The sequence below is a fragment of the Hyperolius riggenbachi genome, chromosome 12, assembly GCF_040937935.1.
Source record: "Hyperolius riggenbachi isolate aHypRig1 chromosome 12, aHypRig1.pri, whole genome shotgun sequence".
Classification (NCBI taxonomy): domain Eukaryota; kingdom Metazoa; phylum Chordata; class Amphibia; order Anura; family Hyperoliidae; genus Hyperolius; species Hyperolius riggenbachi.
Genome location: NC_090657.1, coordinates 81,053,996 through 81,071,463, shown reverse-complemented (window position 1 = coordinate 81,071,463; position 17,468 = coordinate 81,053,996). Strand labels below are relative to the sequence as shown.

The 17,468-nt window shown below is 43.5% G+C and overlaps 1 protein-coding gene across 2 annotated transcripts in view; it reads left to right on the top strand.

The window, feature by feature from the left end:
• The window catches only part of LOC137540726 (lysosomal alpha-glucosidase-like), a 74,369-nt gene extending 57,678 nt beyond the window's left edge, over positions 1-16,691 (top strand). For both annotated transcript variants that reach the window (XM_068261858.1, XM_068261859.1), the window contains exons 14-20: positions 2,215-2,366; positions 4,754-4,902; positions 4,984-5,125; positions 10,309-10,407; positions 13,456-13,620; positions 14,992-15,144; positions 16,423-16,691. In XM_068261858.1, coding sequence (XP_068117959.1) covers positions 2,215-2,366; positions 4,754-4,902; positions 4,984-5,125; positions 10,309-10,407; positions 13,456-13,620; positions 14,992-15,144; positions 16,423-16,485 — 923 coding nt within the window. In that variant the 3' untranslated portion in view covers positions 16,486-16,691. The remainder of the gene's footprint in view (positions 1-2,214; positions 2,367-4,753; positions 4,903-4,983; positions 5,126-10,308; positions 10,408-13,455; positions 13,621-14,991; positions 15,145-16,422) is intronic.
• Positions 16,692-17,468: the final 777 nt, after the last annotated feature.

Sequence of the window (17,468 nt, the reverse complement as noted above, 5' to 3'; positions counted from 1 at the left end):
TGGGGTCTGGTGATCGCTGGAATCCGAAGTACACTGCTGCGTGGCCATAATAACACATGGACATGGCTCCAACTAGGTTAGGCACAGCGCGGGGAAGGGAGCTCGCCAAAATAACCTGCTTCGACACACTCACCCGCTTTCTTTTTCTGCTAACGGCAGGCCAGGCATAACTTAAACGTACAAATGTGGTAAGTGATCATTATCTACCTGATAACAATAAATTACCACCTTGTCCCTCCCCAATGCACCTTTTAAATCACTGATCACTGTTTTAACCATTAAAACATTCAAATATCAAGCAAGAGGGCCATCATTTTAATAGATTTTCAGTATATTCAGTTTTTTTTAAGCAAATCTGATGTTTAGTCTATTAAAAAGATTGTATGTCTGGCATTATCCTAGACTAACAAGGCATGTATAACTTATAAAAACTTCAGTGCATCCATAGATGGTTAATAATTCCAAAAGCTTCTAATTGAGACAAAAAACGGTCTTCCCAAAACAAAGGCAGTTCACCTTTCCTATGCAGCTTGTTGCGCAGTTTTCTCTAAAGCCTGCAGTCAGCCTCTGCTAAGACAAACTCGGCACCATAAGCATACAAGCTTAGGTTGTATAACAGGTTTAGCACTGGCGTCTATTCAAACAGTTCATATAATAAAACGATAAAAGATATTCACGTTGCCTGTCCCAAAGCACAGAACCTGCCACAATTGTAGCACCTTTTTACATACAGTAATGTATCTCCCAGTATTATAAATACCCCCGAAGATGTCTCAAGGGTGAAACCTGTTGTATTCAGAGTGAACATCTTGAACAATGAAATCCATTTCTGTGTGTAAAAGTGAGCTACAATTGTGGCTAGTTCTGTGCCAACGTCACTCGCCTCCTCTTCAGTGATTTACCAGGATTTGCCACGCCACTCTATGTATTTATGTTCTATTTATGTTGGAAGGAAAAAGGTCTAGCACACATGGGAAGGTCCCTGGCCAGCCTATGGCAATTAATCATTCCAATTAATTTCCATTAGATGGGAATGCCAAATACAGTAAATGTACGCACATCTACAATTGTTCTTCCATTAGATTTATTGTGTTCCCAGCAAGTATTCAAAGGTTTTCTGTTACTTTTCCATACATCTGAATGACATGGACCAGACAATACAGTTGCTAAAAAAACTGTTGTTTATTGGTTGGTCTGGATTTCTTGGAGTTTCGATTTACTTCTAGTTCTCCATACAGTCATTTGATTCAGGGGCGTAACTTGAAGTCATCGGGCTCCTCTGCAAAAATCCGGGCCTGCTCAGGGCCGTTTTTGGGGGGCCGGAGGGGTCCCAACATGAGGGGAGAGCATTGGACATCAGCGGGAGGGGGGGGGGGAGACAGTCCCCCCCCCTCACCTCAGGCTCTCCACTCTGCACTCCCCTCCAGCATATATCACTGGCAGCAGGCGGCGGGGCAGCAGGCGGCGGGCAGCAGGCTGGACACATACCTCCATCCACCACAGAGGTCTCCGATCTCTAAGTGCTTCACGCTACTTCCTGTTTAAACAGAAAGTAGCGTCAGACACTTAGAGGAACCTCGACGGTGGAACGCAGGAAGGTATGTATACCTGCCCGCCTCCTGCTGCCAGTGATAGATGCTGGAGGGGAGCGCAGAGAGGAGAGCCTGAGGTGAAGGAGGGGAGGACTGCCCCCCGCCGATGTCCAATGCTCTCCCCTCATGTTGCGACCCCTCCGGCTCCCAGAAGATGGCCCTGAGAAGGCCCTAGAGGGGCCCCCCATGGGTGCAGGGGTTGCATCCCCTATTGTTACGCCCCTGATTTGATTGGATTGTTTATTAGATCAGGAGTGAACCGTAGCATAGCAATAGAGGATGCAGAGGTTGCGACCGCAACAGGGCCCTTGGACCAGCCCTCTTTTATCCATCTTATTAGCTCTTCATTGGTGCAATGCTGGTAATGAACACCTCAATATGTGCATTGCATAGTGTTAATCCTTAACAAACTGTTCCCCTTCTCTAAATACACCTCTCTGACACTGCAGAAGCCTTTGGCTGGTTTTGGGGCTCCATATCAATAGAGTGCTTGGGGCCTCATGTAAAACTTGTACAAGCTCTTTAGTTACTCCACGGGGAGTGAATATTGCCATCTGTTTACTCTGGCTTAATTTAACGTATAAACAATCATGTTACCTTTCTTTTTTTTCTCCCCCACCAGATACTATGCTGTTAAATATGTATGGCATTCCTCTAGTGGGGGCAGATCTCTGCGGGTTTGTGGGCGATGCCACTGAAGAGCTTTGTGTACGCTGGAGCCAACTGGGAGCATTTTATCCGTTTATGAGAAACCACAACACTCAGGAGTCAAGGGTGAGAGTTTATGCCAGGCAAAGATTAATAACTAATAACTAGTAATTGTTGGACATTTTAGGTAGCTAAATGGAAAGCTTACTTCTGAACAGAAATCATAATATATACAGTATATATAATATTTAACATATATTATAATATAATATTTAACATGTATTAGTCAAAAAGCCCACCCATTTCTTAACGAGCACTTGGCAACTGGCACGCTCTGCCCTCAGCCATGTGCCCTGCATGTGGTCATGACCCACCCACCCCCTCCACAACATATGCATAACTGTGACCCGAGCACACGCCCGGTGCACATCCATGACCGCTGCCCAGAGCCCACCCACAGCTCCATGCCCGGACACAGGGACACAGGGTCAGGGGCATTATTATATAGGATGTTTGTGTTTTACTATGTACAGTATAACAGAAGACGAATCAGGGGTAGGTTAGTTTAAAGAGGTCTAAGTTGGTGGAGGGTTATTTACATATCACATGCATCTATCCTTCTAGTCAGGGCGTAATCCCCTGGCAGGTGCCGGGAAAGGGGGCGTTGGGCTTGATACTACTTACTGTATGATCTGCTACATTCAACATCTGAAGTAAGTAAGTTGATCTGTTGTTACTCCATCTCTGGTAATTGCTCTGAATTTATAGTTTCTGCCCTCAAATTATAAACAGGGTTTGCTTTATGAAGTGACCAGTGACCACTTGTACAATAGCCTCATCAAATATTTTTGGGCCTTTGGGCAATGCACACGACATATGTTGTAATGTTGAGGGGAAAGACATTATATTCTTTCAAGGCTGAACAGAAAAGTCTCATAACAACTTGCGCACTTATCCCATTTCCTTAGATTCAAGGTCATCCAGGGCTATAATTCTTAGGTAATTCCCAGAAGAGTTTCCAGGGATTTAACAGACTGCCATCTGGAGTTGGGAATGAATATTTCCCTTTTAAGGCTAATTGACCCAGGCCTTGTAAGGTTTTTTACTTCCCCTGGAGCAACTGGGACTTTATTTATTTATTATTATTATTTTCTGGTTGGACTTCATGGACGGATGTTTTTTTTTAACCAACCTATGTAACTATGTAACTGTGTAATGTAATGTAACTATGTAACCCTGCAAAAAAATCCACTGTCCATTGTTAGAGGCTATTTCTGCACCGCCATTTTATTTGAAAAAAAAAATGCTTTTGTTACTGAATTTGACATACACCAGTTCTCGCTCTCCATTTGTTATTTTGAGAGTAACACAGGTTAGTGTGGTGAGTACAGCCAGGGCCGGATCCCAGAAGCCTATCGCACAGAATTCTGGCACCCTAAACTCTGCCCTCCAATAAACTCACAAATCTTAACACAAATGCTGGTTGGTCAAACTGCTGGCTGTCTCCATTCCATGGCTAGCCTCCTTCCCCTCCTCCTGTCTAACATGCCCCCGGTGCTCACTATTTGTTGATATTAATTTACAGCCCTTGAAGCACAGAGCTGGATTGGGAAGGGCTAGATAGGACTGCCCATCTAGCCCATCTATCCGGCTCCCTTTGTTCCGAGGGGTTGGTAAAATCAGCACAGCTCCAGAATGGTGAGCATGACCTTGCGAACCTGTGACAGCTGTCACACAGCAGACTGGTGCCTCTAGGATTTTGCCTAGTACTCAATCCATCCCACAGTACAGCATTCCTCCACTTCTCCATTGTTACTATACCTGACCCGAGGTTGTACCCGAGGCTGGGGGGGGGAGGAGATGGACACAGAGCCATGTTCCCTGGTCCACGACATGCCTCTGTGTCCCCTATGCATCCCTTTCTGCCCCCCTGCGCCACGCTGTCTCCCCCACAAATTACCGACCTGCAGCTTGTCGGCAATATCGAGGGGAAGGGGCGCCCCTTGCAGGAGAGACACTCCTGCAAAATGCCCACTTGGGGCATTGCTAACCCCTCTTCCCCAGCTCTCATTGGGCAGCTCTCCCTCTCCACCAGTGCTCCCCCGCCTCCTTGCACTCTGCTCTGTATCAAGACACGCCTCAATTCACTAAGCTTATCTCCTGTCTTTAATAACTCTTCTGAGCTGTTTCTACAGTTATCACCATAGTGATAACTGTAGAAACAGCTCAGAAGAGTTATTAAAGACAGGAGATAAGCTTAGTGAATTCAGGCCATAGAGCAGAGCTGCAGCGTTGTGAACAGGGGGTCACTGAAAGTGAAACTAAAGGATTTCTGGCCACAGGAGCAGTGGAGAGCGGTAGTAATTGAGGATACCTGATCCGGCTAGCTCCTCCGGATCATGTTTTTTTTTTTTTTTTACAAAAATGCCCACCTCAGTTCTCTTTAAATTTCTTACCAAACTTTAAATACAAGTACTAATGAGATATCTCCTAACCATTTTCTCTACTTTTAGTCACAGGAGCCATATGTTTTCAGCAAAATTGCCCAGGAAGCAATGAGAAAAGCTACAGTAAGGCGCTATATGCTGCTACCCTATTTGTACACTTTATTCCATAAATCCCACACTTCGGGTGAAACTGTGATTCGAGCCCCATTTCTAGAGTGAGTTCATTTGATGTTACCAGATTATTAGTTTGTACTTGTCAGTGTGCATTAGTGACTTAACCCTTATATCCTATCTAGGTTCCCTCATGATGAAAATACATGGACAATTGACCGTCAGTTTATGTGGGGAGAGGCTATTTTGATAACCCCAGTTTTGGAGAAGGGGAAAACTGAAGTAAAGGGTTATTTTCCTTCTGGGATGTGGTATGATCCAGTCTGGGTGAGTTCTCTGTGCTTGACAGATACGCTACCTATAGAAAAGCACTTTCCAAGCCTGCCATGAAGTCTCACCAATAGTAAAAATGTTATATCTATCCATAGAGGTAGTTAATCCACATTGCTGAGACACTGACAATCTTACCTGTGCATTTGGAAGGTTATCTGTAAAACATTTAGTGCCCTTTCACACTGGCACGGTGCGGCTTCTCTACCGCAGACCATCGCTAAGGCAATGTTAGTCTATGGGGAAGAAGATGCCATCTTCCCCTGGTCCGCCCTGCCTGTGTGCGGCGTTTGTCTATATTGGAAGTGGTGATTCCTGGCTTAGTTGTTGTCCAGATGCTGTTCCATTTGTCATTCAATATACAGTGCAGGTGGTGACTCCTGGTTTAGTTGTTGTCCAGATAGTTACTGTTCCATCTTTTGTTCTCAATGCATTGCAGATGTGCACAATTGTTTGCAAAGGTCTGAAGAAGGGTCTACCTGAAACAAGTCGACGTTGTCGCCTTACTAAACAATTGATCTGATTATGTGATTTCTTGCACCTTTTTATGGGATGTTGTTTCTAAAGATGAATCTCGTTGAAGATTTGTGAATCAATTTTTTGTACGTTTTGATATATTAAATATTTAAACTCCTCTTTAAAAAATGTTTTTGGTCTCTTCAAATGATTTTTCATGCATCTATCCTTGTATTTATACTGGTGAATAATTGGTGTAGTGGCGCACCATTGAGGATATGTTTTTTGGTCTCCTAATTTACATAAATACAGTGTAAGTGACAGCAAAAAGTAATTTCTGCAACAAGAAGGAGAAAAAAGTCCCTTTAACACAGCACCACACACGTTATAGTATTCAAAAAGGTAACAATTTATTTATATCGATTAATAAATCATTATAGAACCATGATTAAAAACAGTTAAAAAGAAATCATGCTGCCTGTAATCTTCATATCATGAATACAATATTCAGTAAGTAATATAATGGGCACCCAATGGTAAATAATGAGCAATTATATCAGCAAAATAATACTGTGAGGTGCTCAATGCAGAGCTACCCCCAGTAATTGAACCCGGGTTCAGTATATAGCTAGAACAAGTACAAAGGACCCTGAGCAAGGTCTATAGTGAACACACAGTGCATGACAAAACCCATCAATATGATGCAAAACAAAAATAAGATGCAGTATGATGAAGGAATAAGGAATCAAAAAAGTGCATAAATCAGTGATATAGTAACACTCAATTGCTGTGACTATGATACTGCATGCTATAAGGCTGACACAGTAATGATGAGGCAATATACTTATCCGGATGGGCGCATAAACAGGCAGCAGAGAGGAGAGAGAGCCCCTGGCGGATGTCTCCACCGGTTCCGCGGCAACAACGCCGCTTTATCAAGAGCAAGGGGGACTCCTGTAGCGATAATGGCGTAAGACGCCAAGTTTTATAGTGAGCAATGCGGAGATCACGTGATCGCGTGACGTACGCATATCACGTGCACCGCTCAACCAATACAGCCACAGTGGGCGGAATGGAAGGAGGCAAATAATGGGCTGTTCACAGTGCCCACGCTGCGTTACAGTGTAACGCTGGACGTTCAAAGAAAGTGCAGCATGCTCTGCGTTATAGGTGGTTTTAGCTGCGTTAGACTGTTTGCACATGCTCAGTAAGGGGAGAGTCCGCTATTGTTCCTAGCCACATGGCTAATTATTATTCACTGCACTGTAGTATCGTCCAGATCATAAACGATTCGGATCTTTGATCCGGATCTTTTTTGTGAGTCAAATCATCCGGATCATCACAATGAAGGATTCGGTTCACAGTGGATGTCTGGAAGAAACAGGAACTGCAGCTTCTGTGCACAAGCACAATCTTCCTGCTGCATCTCTCTCTTCCCCATTAGCACCCTCAATGTGCCTTCATTCTCCTGCACCTCTCACTCTGCTGCACCCCTGCTACCAGCTTCCCTAGTAAAATGATTCAAAGATTCGGTTCAAAGATCCGGATCTTTTCAATGATCCGATTCAAATCATCCGAATCATTGAAAAGATCCAGACTTCCCAGGATAGGAGTAAACGGTGCACCAAGAGCCGCATAACGCGGCTCAATCTGACGTCCAACTTCAACACCACCAAGCGTTGCATTAGGGGCATGTTATGCGACCTTAACGTCCCCTAAAACACAACGTCTTGGTGTGAAAGAGGCCTAAGTGTGTGGCACATCCCAATAAATTACAAGTGAGCAAAAAAATGAATACACTGGTGAAAGTCATTCCATCTCCCTGCAATTCCAAGGCTGTGTCTGTCAAATTGTCATCCAAACGTGTGCACTGCTTCAACACAGAGGAAACTCACAGCAATGATTTTATCCACAAGAAAAAAGCTTTGTTGCTGCAAAAGCTGAGGGATAGCCATCAATACTATATTAGTTGGCATCTAGTAAGAGGCTGAAACCTACAATAGATTGTCCTAAAATAACACATACAAAGCTATATTTTCTTTAGTCATCGCATGGAGGCCATCCAGTCAGCTGAGGGAGAACTTTAACTCCGCACCTAGAAGTAGAGATGGCTCGAACCTCCGATTTTCGGTTCGCGAACCTACCGCAATAGACTTCAATGAAGAGGCGAACTTAGATATTTAGAAAAAATTATGGTGGCCAGAAAAATGATGGAAAAGATGTTTCAAACAGTCTAAAACCTGGACAGAGACATGGTTGGCCAATGTATGTGAGTTGGCTTTTGACATCCTACAAATCCCTAAGCAAGTTCATTTTTCTCTTGGATATATCACAATGGTACTTTCTAGGCTGGCTTCAGCATGTAGTGTTGGTGGTGGTATAGTGGTGAGGAGAGCTGCCTACCAAGCACTAGACCTGGGTTTGATTCCCGGCCAATGTATGTGAGCTGGCTTTTGAAATCCTACAATTCCCTGGAAGACAAGACCCTCCTCTGGCTGAGGAAGAGGAAGGAAGGAAGGGAGGAGGGAGCTGTTGTGGGGTGCTATATAAGGAATAACAATCAGCCAGGAGCAAGCTAAAAAGCCTACAAGAGCCTAACTAAGGTCTCCCTAGCAGAGTCTGTCAGCAGCTGTCCCTTAACTAATTACTGTAGGCAGACAAGTGAGTACAACAGCTGGAGAACTGGAGAACCTTGCCTTTTTATAAGTGGGGGTGGGGCTCCAGGAGTGAGTGTAGTGTGATTGGCGATAATGTGTTTGCTGACTGTGATGTAGAGGGTCAAAGTTGACCTTAATGGAGCATTATGGGGGCGAACCGAACTTCCGCAATAGTTCGCATTCGCTGGTGAACGCGAACCACCCAAAGTTTGCCTGGAACCGTTTGCGGGCGAACCGTTCGGGCCATCTCTACCTAGCAGGTGAAACAGTAAAATTTCCTGTGTACCTCACCAAATGCGGAATAGTTCTCACCGCATCTGCATGACTCATAACAGAATCATGCTTGACATCATATTACATAAATTTGGCAAGATGACCGCCACCATGGCAGGGAAAATATATACCACAACTACCTGCACCAACTCACCGCAACTAGATGCCAACTAATATAGTATTGATGGCTATCATTCAGCTTTTACAGCAACAACGTTTTTTTTAAAGCACTGTCACTTTAATCACATTGTCACACTTGCCTTGTGGATGTGTGACGCCCTACGGCATAGGAGCGTTCGCCAGGGAGTCCTCTGCAGACTTGATGCGGCGCTTTTTTCGTGCATGGATACAATGCAAAACAATGTATTCATGTAAGTGCTGCACGGACGGCGGATGAGGAGATAGGATGAATGAGATTGCTCACGTCCTATGCCGTTTGTTTACACCAGCTACCAGGTGACCAAAGCAGGCCTAATACAACCTCTCAGATGCCGTGGAGCGTCCCCATCTCCGGGGCAACCAGTCCTTGTTTACAGGAAGTGACCCTTCCGGAAGGGGCGGGGCTTGTCTCCGTTTTAGACCGGAATAGTCAGTTTCCCGATTACAGTGGTTCGTGTGACCAAGCGTCAGTCAGACGCGAAACGGCCATCGCCCCACCGCTCTCAGCCCAACACCCACCTCCTGCACCAGTCACCCTGCATTCGCTGGACACTTAAGAGAAGTCTGGCATCACCTCTACTTTTATGTGGAATTGAAATGAAACGCTGTTTATGCCTGATGAGAAATACATTGTCACCACATGCAAATAAATTTGCACAAAGAGACGGAAGGTGCACGCTATTTTGCTTTTTTCTTGTGGATCAAATGAGAGCTTTACTTACCTGGGGTTTCCTCCAGCCCCCAGTAGCACTGTACCTGCACAGAATGCCCCTAGCCACGGGAGCACAACTCACGCCTGCATGCACCCACGCATGCACAGAAGCCACCGGCCCAGTCCGGATGGGAGCCACTACAGAAGAGACACCAAAAGAATGGGTGACAGCGGAACTGCAACTGCGGCGAGGGACACAGAGACTCCTAGGGGGTGGAAGAAGCCCTCCAGTAAATAAAGCTACACTGGTTGAATTTGCCTCATGTATCCTCTAAGTTTTCTTTAAGGTGATATTTTCACATTATAAATAAAATTCCCTTTAAGCCACCAGCACGCAAATAATAATTTTTACTTGTAGGCACTTGTTCACCTACTTTTTGGTACTTTTTCAATTGCAGAATGCAAAGGTAATTTGAGATAGAAGATGAATAATGATCTCCTAGGAGAAAAAGTGAATTGGATTGGGTCCATTTGTGTTTGCCATACAATTGTATTGTCCAATGCAATATGTCAGTTCAAAACTAGCCTCAAAAGGAACCTAAACTGAGAGGGATATGGATGTTTCCTTTTAAACAATACCAGTTGCCTGGCAGTCCTGCTAATCTCTTTGGTTGCATGCAGCTAATCCAGTCTGACCTCAGTCAGACTACCGGATCTGCATGCTTTTTGAGGGGCTGAGTAAGGCAACTGGTATTATTTTAAAAGGATAAATCCATATCCTTCTCAGTTTAGGTTCCCTTTAAGGAAGGGTTTCTATATTAGCATTTCATTCACCATCCATAGCACACTGCAAGGGAAAATATGTCCCAAAACACAAAACTCACCTTGACTAATTTAAATATGTATGCTAGTTTATAATAATAATTATTTTTTTGCTAGTATGTTCTTTCTATAATAGACCGTGTGTCTTAAATATATTATAGGGTGCAGGATTTGAAAGTAAAGGTGAATGGAAAATGCTACCAGCTCCTTTGGACGTTATTAATTTCCATGTCAGAGGTGGCTATATTGTACCTGCACAGGTAAGAAAATGGTTTTGTTTGCCAAAGCGGCGACTAACGAGCGGCTAATAAATGTACAATGTGTGATTGCACAACAGAACTTCCTTTCATATACTTTTTTCTTATATATTCAGGCCCAGATTTCCCTAACAGGAGCCTGTAGACTCAGATGTCCTGGCACCTTAGACTGTACCCTCCATGAACATACAAACACCTACCTGTTCGGATCACATATTTGCTGGCTGGCCCAGCTGTCACTTCTCCCTTAGTTCCCTTGCCCATCATAGGTGGCTACTACAGGTGATCTCTTGGTATTAGGTAGCCAGAAGTATTAATAAGTCAATATTAAGTAGCTAGATGTACCCCTGACTGAAGGGAGATCTCGTCAGTGGAATGCCGAGACCTGGGTGAGTAAGCTCTTATTTACATTCTGCTTGGGACTCTGCATAGGGAAGGAAGGAGAGAGGCACTAGTTGAGGGGAGTGAGACACCTTTCCATCATCAGGCGCCTGTAGCCACGTGCCTACAGTGCCTTATGGTAAATCCAGCCCTGTTATAGTGCAGACAGGAATTTGTTCAGCATCATGGGGAATTGCCCTAGGATTTCTGCCCATTGTGGTTTTAGCCAATCAGCTCATATTATATATTTTTGTTTTAATCACAAATGAAAAAAAAAACACATAAATCACACATTTCAGGGATTCAATGGACAAGCCCTGGAAATCCTGGCTGTATGAAAAGGCTTTGTACTCATCACACGATTCTGTATGTAAAGATCATAGCAAATAAAGGGCTTGATTCACTAAGAAAAATAGCATCCCTTATCAGAGTTAGCACACCTTATCAGAGTAGCATTGTGAGCACTACAAACTTATGCCTGCTAATTGGCAATGACGAGAGCTCCACGAGCCCCTGCAGGTCCAATCACTTTAAAGGGCATTATCCCCGCATTTGGATTGGCCCAATAGACTGCCTGTCAAGTTTCCTGTCAACTGACAGGCAGCCCATTGGGACAATCAAAGTGCGGGGATAATGTCCTTTAAAGTGATTGGACCCGCAGGGGCTCAGGGCAGGACGAGTAGAGCTCTCGTGAATGCCAATTGGCAGGAATACGTTTGTAGCGCTCTCTATGTGACTCTGATAAGGTGTGTTAACTCTGATAAGGCGTGGCATTTGTCTTAGTGAATCAAGCCCTAGCTGCAGGAGTAGGGCACTTTCATTGAGACTTTCTTCTATCCCTTTAGACAAGCAGATCTACAGGGAGTGCAGAATTATTAGGCAAATGAGTATTTTGACCACATCATCCTCTGTATGCATGTTGTCTTACGCCAAGCTGTATAGGCTCGAAAGCCTACTACCAATTAAGCATATTAGGTGATGTGCATCTCTGTAATGAGAAGGGGTGTGGTCTAATGACATCAACACCCTATATCAGGTGTGCACAATTATTAGGCAACTTCCTTTCCTTTGGCAAAATGGGTCAAAAGAAGGACTGACAGGCTCAGAAAAGTCAAAAATAGTGAGAATCTTGCAAAGGGATGCAGCACTCTTAAAATTGCAAAGCTTCTGAAGCGTGATCATCGAACAATCAAGCGTTTCATTCAAAATAGTCAACAGGGAAGCGCGTGGAAAACCCAAGGCGTAAAATAACTGCCCATGAACTGAGAAAAGTCAAGCGTGCAGCTGCCAAGATGCCACTTGCCACCAGTTTGGCCATATTTCAGAGCTGCAACATCACTGGAGTGTCCAAAAGCACAAGGTGTGCAATACTCAGAGACATGGCCAAGATAAGAAAGGTTGAAAGACGACCACCACTGAACAAGACACACAAGCTGAAACGTCAAGACTGGGCCAAGAAATATCTCAAGACTGATTTTTCTAAGGTTTTATGGACTGATGAAATGAGAGTGAGTCTTGATGGGCCAGATGGATGGGCCCGTGGCTGGATTGGTAAAGGCCAGAGAGCTCCAGTCCGACTCAGACGCCAGCAAGGTGGAGGTGAAATACTGGTTTGGGCTGGTATCATCAAAGATGAGCTTGTGGGGCCTTTTGGGGTTGAGGATGGAGTCAAGCTCAACTCCCAGTCCTACTGCCAGTTTCTGGAAGACACCTTCTTCAAGCAGTGGTACAGTAAGAAGTCTGCATCCTTCAAGTAAAACATGATTTTCATGCAGGACAATGCTCCATCACACACGTCCAAGTACTCCACATCGTGGCTGGCAAGAAAGGGTATAAAAGAAGAAAAACTAATGACATGGCCTCCTTGTTCACCTGATCTGAACCCCATTGAGAACCTGTGGTCCATCATAAAATGTGATTTACAAGGAGGGAAAACAGTACACCTCTCTGAACAGTGTCTGGGAGGCTGTGGTTGCTGCTGCACGCAATGTTGATGGCGAACAGATCAAAACACTGACAGAATCCATGCATGGCAGGCTTTTGAGTATCCTTGCAAAGAAAGGTAGCTATATTGGTCACTGATTTGTTTTTGTTTTGTTTTTGAATGTCAGAAATGTATATTTGTGAATGTTGAGATGTTCTATTGGTTTCACTGGTAAAAATAAATAATTGAAATGGGTATATATTTGTTTTTTGTTAAGTTGCCTAATAATTATGCACAGTAATAGTCACCTGCACACACAGATATCCCCCTAAAATAGCTAAAACTAAAAACAAACTAAAAACTACTTTCAAAAATATTCAGCTTTGATATTAATGAATTTTTTTGGGTTCACTGAGAACATGGTTGTTCAATAATAAATTTATTCCTCAAAAATACCACTTGCCTAATATTTCTGCACTCCCTGTATAGGCCGATACACAGAAGAGAACCCTGTAGTGGAATGCATGCATGCTCAGAATTTAGGAAATGTAACTCTGCACTGCACATGGTGAGGGAGAGCATCAAGCTGTGCATTCCAGCAGCCACATGCTCTGTTACCAAGCGTGAAATTTACACATTTTGTTATAGCTCTGTTTATTTATACAATGTCTTACTGATGTTACCATATGCTATTAGGAATAAACACATATGTTGAATTTCTTTTGCTTTCTTTATTCCTACTTTAGGAACCAGCTATGACCACAACCCAGATGCGTAAAAATGGTATGTTGCTTCTGGTAGCGCTTACAAAAGAGGGATATGCTAAAGGAGACCTATACTGGGATGATGGAGACAGCTTAGATGTGTATGAGAAGGGAGATTACAGCCTCATCACGTTTTCAGTTAATAATGTAAGTCAAACCTTAGAATAATGCTACAGCATTATTAAAGCTTCTGTGAGTAACAAGGCCAGATCTATACTTTTTCTGCCCCTAGGCCAACTTTCTTGTTGTTTCCCTTTAGGCTGGTGTCACAGCGGGACGTTAAAGTCCCACGTTACAGCAGCCAGTAACGCAGCCTAACTCACAGCACTGTAAAATCAATGTGCTGTTCACAGTGCACACATTGCGTTACATTGTAATGCAGCACGTTTAAACAGTGCTGCATGCTGTACGTTATACTGGGCTAAGCCAGGTTAGACTGTTTGCACATGCTCAGTAATGTTGGAGGAGGAGGTCTCCCCTCCTCCTCCTGCTGCCAGCCACATGGCTAATTAATATTCACTGCACTGTGGAGACTCCTGGTGGGACTGTAGTGTTGTCCGGATCATGAACAAATCGTTCATTTGATCCGGATCTTTTTTGTGAGTCGAATTATGGGGTTAATCATAGTGAAAGATTCGGTTCACAGTGGATGTCTGTCTGGAAGAAAGAGGAACATACAGAATGTACAGGGCAGGGAAAGTCCTGTCCTGCTAGTCATTTCGCCCAGTCTGCTTCCCTAGTAAAATGATTCAAATGATTCGGTTCAAAGATCCGGATCTTTTCAATGATCCGATTCAAATGATCCGAATCCTTAAAAAGATCCGGACTTCCTATCACTAAGCTGGAGCGGCTGCTTTGAGAGCTGCATAACGCAGCTCAATCTGACGTCCAACTTCACCACCACCATGCGTTGCGTTAGGGGCACGTTATGCGACCTTAACGTCCCCTAAAATGCAACGTCTTGGTGTGAAAGTAGCCTTAATGTACAGCAGCCCCCCTCCCATTCCATGTGCAGCCCCCTCTTCTATGTCTAAAAGCTCTACAGCGCCCTTGGACATCAGCTCCCTTACTTCATATGTTGTACACCATTTGCATCCTGAATTTTCCTTTTGTAGTCTTCTGTTGCCTATATAACTAACTCTTCCATGTCCAGGTGTCCCATTGTTCAGCAGCTGCCCAAAGCCCGGGCCTAAGGGCCCTTTTACACTTAATCAGTTGCTCTCAGTTATAACTGAAAGAAAACTGATTTTCAAAGTAATGCCCATGTTTTCCTATGGCCTCTTTTACACTTAACGCGTTTTAACTGAAATCTTCTTCCCAATGCACTGCTATGGAAAAAAAAGGATACCAACGCGCACTAACGCATACTTACGCACACTAACGCACACCAACTGATTAAGTGTAAAAGGGGCCTAAGTGGCCTTTCCAGAACTCCAGCTCTGAGTGAGTTCTGAGCCCTTGTAACACTACAATTAAACACGTAACATCTTTTTTCCGGTTCCTCTCTTTATCTCATAGAAAATCCTCTCCAATAAAGTAGAAAAAATAGAAAAAGAGGCAGAGAGCCTGAAGCTGAAGTTAGTGGGTGTGTTTGGGGTGCCAACGGTTCCAAAAGAGGTCCTGGTCAATGGAAAGCCCACACAGGATTACAAATACTTTCAGGATAAAAAGGTATGTCTTTTCTGCCTTGATTCGCCCACATATGCGACCATTTGCCAGGAAGCCGCCAAGGAACATTGCCCAAAATGGCTACCAGCATGGATACGCTGATTCATTATTGCCAAATATTTTGGGTGTTTTCTACAAACAGGCACAGTGCTATGAATTACTTCTAAAAATGATTTGTTCCTGTTACAAGGTAGAGCTGTCCACAATATTAGAACTGTGTGGAAAGTAGACATTTTGGCGAACCCCTCACCCTGTACTACTTCCGGGTCGCTATGACCCGTAGTAGTACGGCTGCGCTGGGCCAGCGGTGCGCAACCTTGATTGTGCGCCTGTTGCCGGGCACTTTCTGCGCATGTGCGTGATGTCATGACTGATGTCACGCTCATGCGCAGAGAGTGCCTGGCAACAGGCACGCAATCAAAGACGCGCACCACCGGCCAAACTCAGAGTACTACTACGGGTCATAGCGACCCAGATGTAGTACGGCCACATAGAGATTTGCGGGCGACTGTTCGCTCACATTCTCTAGTGGAAAGGTGAGCAATTAACCCTAAGTAGAAAACACAGAGACAACTGGAGCCAAAATAGCGCAGTACATCACAAAATATACAAAAATGAAAATTAGGTAAAATGAATACTTACAAAAGGAGACTGCTTAGGGAGCAACCAACCACAGGAAGCAGGTGGAGATGGTGGAGAGGTGATGGTCACTCTTTTGAAAAACAGTAGTAAGGTCCTGATATGTGGCATCAGCCATGTAGTGACCAGAATTAGCCCTGACAAGGAGGAAAACAAGCACAAAGTGGGTAAGAGGCACCCAGGAGTGTATAAAATTGAGTTTTAAAAAAAGAAAAAGGGGGAGGTGGCTTACCTTAATAAAATAAAATTCATATATATGTACCTAGCTTTTGAAACCCTTCAGCACTTTATTTGGCCTGAGGAAGTGGGCCGAGACCCAAGAAACGCATTGCCTGTGCTTATTAAAAAATCATTATTTATATATGAATTTATTATTTTTATTATTATTGAGGTAAGCCACCTCCCCTTTTTTCTCTTGTATTAGTTTTAACTCGGTTTTATACACTCTTACTCTTCTTTGAAACGATTAGAATAGCAAGCTAATAATTACCCTACTACTGCAGCGCCCAAGAATAAATGACATAAATAAATGTGCTATCCAATAATGCACGGGGTTAGCCCAGCAGTGTGCATCATGCTTGATTGCTTAGACATCTGCTTTGAAGTCTGATAATATTGTTGTTCATGTTTTATTTCCCCCAGTATCTGAGGATAAAAACGTCTGATCTGCTGCTCGCAAAGGAATTTGAAATCAAATGGACTTAATTTTTAGTTCTCCTGTGGAAAGCGACATTGGAAACAGTGGACAAGGAAGGCTTGGTGAGGGGTTGATTACTTTTACTGCAAAATGGCTCAGTGTAAAGCACAATAGCCTGTTTCATAGGTTCGCTGTAAACATTAGCTGACTGGAGTATGTTAATCCATTGTCAATAATTTGTTTTTAGTAATAAATAAATATTGTGGAGTTCCTATTTCGTAATTCTTGTTTATTTAGTCCTTATTTACTTATTTTAAAGCTTGTGCTTAAGAATATTAAAAAAAAGAAAATGCTCATTCCTTCATTAAAGCGGATCTGAACTCTGAATTTCCGCTCTTCTCTAAAAGATAAGCAACAGCATAAAAACCTTTAAAGAAAAAAATGTCTGTTACAGCTGATACAAAACCTGCAATAAATCTGAAATGTGTCTACTTCCAGCCTTCATGGACGCAGAAGCAGGGTTAACATCCTGTGTTTGCAAATTAGCTGCTCTGCCAAGGAAGCCACCTGACTCAGCTGTGAGATCAAATTTCAGTTGTGATTATTCACAGATGAGTGGGAATTAGGCTAAATTCTCTGAATGCACACAGGGTGCATTTCTCTGTTTTCCTTCTGTCCTGTGCAAGAGTTCAGGTCCACTTTAAACTTTAATGCACTGTCATCATGTCAATGATATTATTACAAAGTCTCTAGCCCCAACTTCTAAATAACTAAAAAACATATATAGATATAGCAACAGCTAGAAGCCACACATCCTAGAATGCTAGTCAAATAAGGTCGTAATATTGCAGAGCTTGTAATCTACGTATTCACCCAGGTATGTATCACTCCAAAATAACACACCTCAACAGAAACAGAAACTTCAATAGTCTCCGACCAATCACAGAGTCCAACAGAAAAAGAGAAGGGATAGAGTAGGACTCACCAAAGGGATAGAGTAGGACTTACCGAAGGGCTAGAGTAGGACTCAGTAGTTTTTGCACAGATAGAG